This window comes from Andrographis paniculata, unplaced genomic scaffold, assembly GCF_009805555.1.
Source record: "Andrographis paniculata isolate CXL003 unplaced genomic scaffold, ASM980555v1 Contig59END, whole genome shotgun sequence".
Lineage (NCBI taxonomy): Eukaryota > Viridiplantae > Streptophyta > Magnoliopsida > Lamiales > Acanthaceae > Andrographis > Andrographis paniculata.
The window spans coordinates 5386134-5390606 of NW_026137594.1; the positions used below are offsets into that span (position 1 = coordinate 5386134).

Consider the following 4473-nt stretch of genomic DNA (forward strand, 5'->3'; position numbering starts at 1 on the left):
ACTTTTAATTATCACGAATTAAAATTTGCGATTAATTTTCATAATTATCAACCTTTTTCTAACAGTAATTTTTTGTATCTTGGATAAAATATTTATCTATTTTAATTTAAATTTTATTTATGAATAAATAGATTTAATTTTAAAAGATACATAATATTTATATTCTTCCCAAAAATATTTTATTATTAAAAATGATTATATTTTAATTGACTTGGATAGAAATATAAATGATATATATTTAAGATTTATAAATTTCAATTAGGTTTGATTTATTAAAGTTTATCACATTGACTAATAAAATAGAATATAATTTATTTACTTTATTTTAAAATTACTTATGAACAATGGAGTATATTTTAATATAAACTAGTGTATTTAAAATATTATATATATGATTTATTTTTATATTTAGAAAATAATATAAAAAAAATATTCATAATTAAATTTATAGTGCGTTTACACAAATTAAATTTAATGCTACACAAATGAAGGAAATTGATGCCAAAAAAATCGCACCAAATCACAACTATTATAATAAAATGGCGTGGAATTAGTCGTAATTAATCCGTAACGGTAATAAAAAAAAATAATAATAATTGACACCACATTCGGCACAAAATAATAATAATACTAATATTGACACGTTGAAATCGGCACCACAACAAGTAAATTGGAAACATATTTAAAAAGTTATGGGCTAAAATTTTGATTAAACAAGATCAAGTAGGCATACATAAACCAAATTTTTTTATAAAATATTTAGAGAAAATTTTTATTTTTTGGAATATTTTTCTCAATTTATTTAAAGAGAATTCTAACTCGAGAAATATTTGTCATAATTTATTTCGCGAGAACTTTTACTCTCCGAATATATTTGTAACTTGTTCTGAGAGACAATGGATACTCTCGGAATATTTTTGTGACTCTTTTCAAGAGAATTCATACTCTCAAAATATTTTTTCAGAATTTATTTTTGAGAAAATCTATACTCTCGGAACATTTTTAGCAACTTATTTCGAGAGAACATATCTTCTCATATTACTTCCATGACTCATTTTTTAGACAATTTATACTCTCGAAATTTTTTTGCAATTTATTTAGAAACATTCAAATTTCGGAATATATTTTGTGACTTGTTTCGAGACAATTCATACTCTCATAATACTTTTTGAAATTTATTTCCAAACAATTTATACTCTCAGAATATTTTCGAAATTTATTATAAAACAATTTCTACTCTCAGGGGTGTTTCGAGACAATATGCAACAATACATTGTCACAGAATAACTTTTGAAATTGTGGTCTAGATAAATTGTTTCAGTGATGTCTCAAACCATGATCGGGACACTAACTTGTCTCAAAACAAAGTTCCGTAACACAAGATTGTCTTGGCGTTTTTTTTCGAGACAATTTTTCGAGATACATTGACATTTTTGTGGTAGTGTCAATTTCTAATTTTCAGAATATGCTTGCCTTTTTAGTGTTTAATTAGTTTTCAATTCGGTTATTAATTGTTTTGGGTTTATTAGATTATTGCTTCCACTAGAGGTATTTTTCAAATAAAGTCATGGATCCAAATATAAATTCATAGATACACTTTCTTCAATATGACATTAGTTTATTTCTAGAACAGAGAGAGCAGGATGTTGAAACCAAAGATTTGATGCTGGGTCTGTGCAGACCAATAGATAGATAGATGGGCATATTTGGATTTGGTTAGGTTTGATTTTAAATAGTAGTAGTAATTTTTTTAATTAATTAAAATAATTATTTGATTTGATATAAATGATATTTTGAATATAAAATTAAATTTTTACTATAATATAAAAATAAGCAATTAAAAATCAAATTTAATCTTTTTTTTATAAATAGTAAAATTTTAAATAAAACCCTACAAACAAAACAACCAAAACGGATATGTTTATTAGAGAGAGGGAGATATAATTGGGCAATTTTCCGTAGAGTAGTAGTAATTAAGGAAAGACAGCATGCATGCATACATACATACATACATACATATATACAAAGCCACAGCAAGCCTCCCGCTCGATCGCTAGCTATACATGATGCATGGATGGACGTGGGGTGTGTTCCTGTTTATGATTATTAATAATTATATATATATATATATATATTATAATACAGGCAAGGAACAAGGAAAAGATATATTAAAAGAGCGTGTGTTTATTATTATAATTGAAGTATATATATATGAAGGAATGAATGAATTAGAAATGCAGTATTAAAGCCAGAGGGCGCCAGCCTCCTTGAGAAGCGGGACGAGGGCGCCGCTGATGTGGGAGGCCATGACGCTGTCCATAGCACCCACCAACTTGCCGCCGATGAAGACGAGGGGGACGCCGGAGCTGCTGCTGCTGCTGCTGGGGAATTGGGCTGATTCGGACTGGGATTGGGATTGGGCAGCTGCCTGTGCTATCTTCTTCAAGGCTTTCTCCAAGTCCTTGGCATTGGGGTCCTGGTCGATCTCGTATACCGTCGGGTTGACGCCCATGCTGCAGAAGAGCCGCTTCACCGCGTGGCACATGCAGCAGCTGCTCATACTGAATATCACCACCGCGCTCGCCGACGCCATTCTCTCTATCCGCTCCGACGCCTCCGTCGCCACACTGCGTTTGTACGATCCTCCGCCGCCGCCGTAGTGCATATCTTATATACCTTCAATGCTTTTCAATTCGATCGGGGAGGAAATATAATCACAATACCCGCTCTCGCTATTTATACACTCCTCAATTCACCGATTAATTAATTAATTCATTTTAATTATAAATATATATATATATATATCTATTTATCTTATATAAATTCGATTAATAAGCACCCCCCACTCTCTCACTTACTAATTTGCACCAACATTTATTTCCTTTCTATAGATCTTTCAACCATTAATTTGCAATCATTAATTAAATGTTACTACAATATATATATATATATAATTGATAGTATACGATCTAGCATCAAACTATATCTAAATTTGCAATCAAAATTATTATCTACAATATTTTACAAACCACTAAATGATCTAAAACAAAGTAAACGAATAAATATATATGTATATCCGGATGTCCAATTGCAGCTTCTTTTTTAAAGTAACAATTATACAGATTGGAATAATTTAAAAATAAAAACGTTGGAATATGGTCGTGTCTGCTGGGATCCCAACTTACAACCAATTGCGAATGCATGTTGGTAGATAGGAAGAGATGACAGATCGATGATGATGCAAAAAGGCATTATTAATTGTATTAATGAGAATATCAGATAGGCCGGCATGTCCTGTCCTGCCCTGCCCTGCCCTGTCCAGCGTGGAAGAAGAAGAAGAAGAAGAAGAAGAAGAAGAGCATAGCATAGGTAGCTACACAATTTATAGATCAATAGGAAATCATAGTGAAGCTAGCTAGCTAATTGCCAATAATTAAAATTTAATTAATCATGATTATTGATGTATGTATAGTTAATTATATATCTAAGCATATATATATATATATATATACATATCTCCAATGCTCGTCTTTTACTTACTAATTAATTACTGCAACGTACGTTTAACCAACTAATATAATTAGCGCGCTTAAGTATTATATTGTTGGTTTTTGCTGTTGTGGCTAATTATGTCAAGATATCTAATATATACGATATGATGCTAGCTAGCTAACTAGCTATATGCGGCTATCTAATTAATACCTTGATTGCTATTAATTAACCTACACTTTATATGCATGCATGCATATGTTCTGAATCCTAATGTGTGTGCGTGGCAGCCTTATGTATATATATAATAGCCGTTGATTAATTAGTCGTAGCCATAGGTTAACCTAGCCTAGCTTAGGTTGGCAATGTCACGATCGATGCTGCGTGGTCGGCCCCTACATCGATCACCCGCTCGCTCCCCTTCCCAATTAAGACAATTATTTTTATCTAATTTGCAGTACTATAGTAGTGTACTTTAACTTGTTTTCTATTAGTAATGTTTGGTTGTTTAATGTTTTAATTTGAAGAAATTTTTATAACGGTGAAGTATAAAAAATCATGTCAATAATATAATAAATAATATTTTATAGAATAAATATATATATTGAGAATTGTGTGGAAAAAAAAAATAATTATGGGCAAACAAGTTTTTTAGTATAATATGTATTTCTTTATGCATATTTTGAGTTTTAATTAAGTAATTAAGTAAATAAATATAATCTTAATTATCTTATAATTAAATAAATAAATAATCATTTTTATTTATAAATTGATTTGTTTGTTTGGAAGTTTTTTCTAAAAGTATTTCCTCTGTTATTTTGAAAGAGGTTATTTGAGTTTTTGTAGTAGACTAAAAAATAATAAAATTTTATTAATTAGTGAAAGTGTGTAAAAAATTTGACATTTTTGCCTTTTGATTTTTTTGTATAGAATAATTGTATGTATCATGATGGATTTGTAATTTAAATAAAAGTTAAAAATATT

The 4473-nt window shown here is 29.4% G+C and overlaps 1 protein-coding gene across 1 annotated transcript; it reads right to left on the reverse strand.

The window, feature by feature from the left end:
* Positions 1–2174: 2174 nt before the first annotated feature.
* On the reverse strand, positions 2175–2682 carry LOC127258443 (glutaredoxin-C5). Its single transcript, XM_051285284.1, has one exon. It carries the CDS (start codon positions 2663–2665, stop codon positions 2243–2245), a length of 423 nt encoding a protein of 140 aa, XP_051141241.1. The 5' UTR covers positions 2666–2682; the 3' UTR covers positions 2175–2242.
* Positions 2683–4473: the final 1791 nt, after the last annotated feature.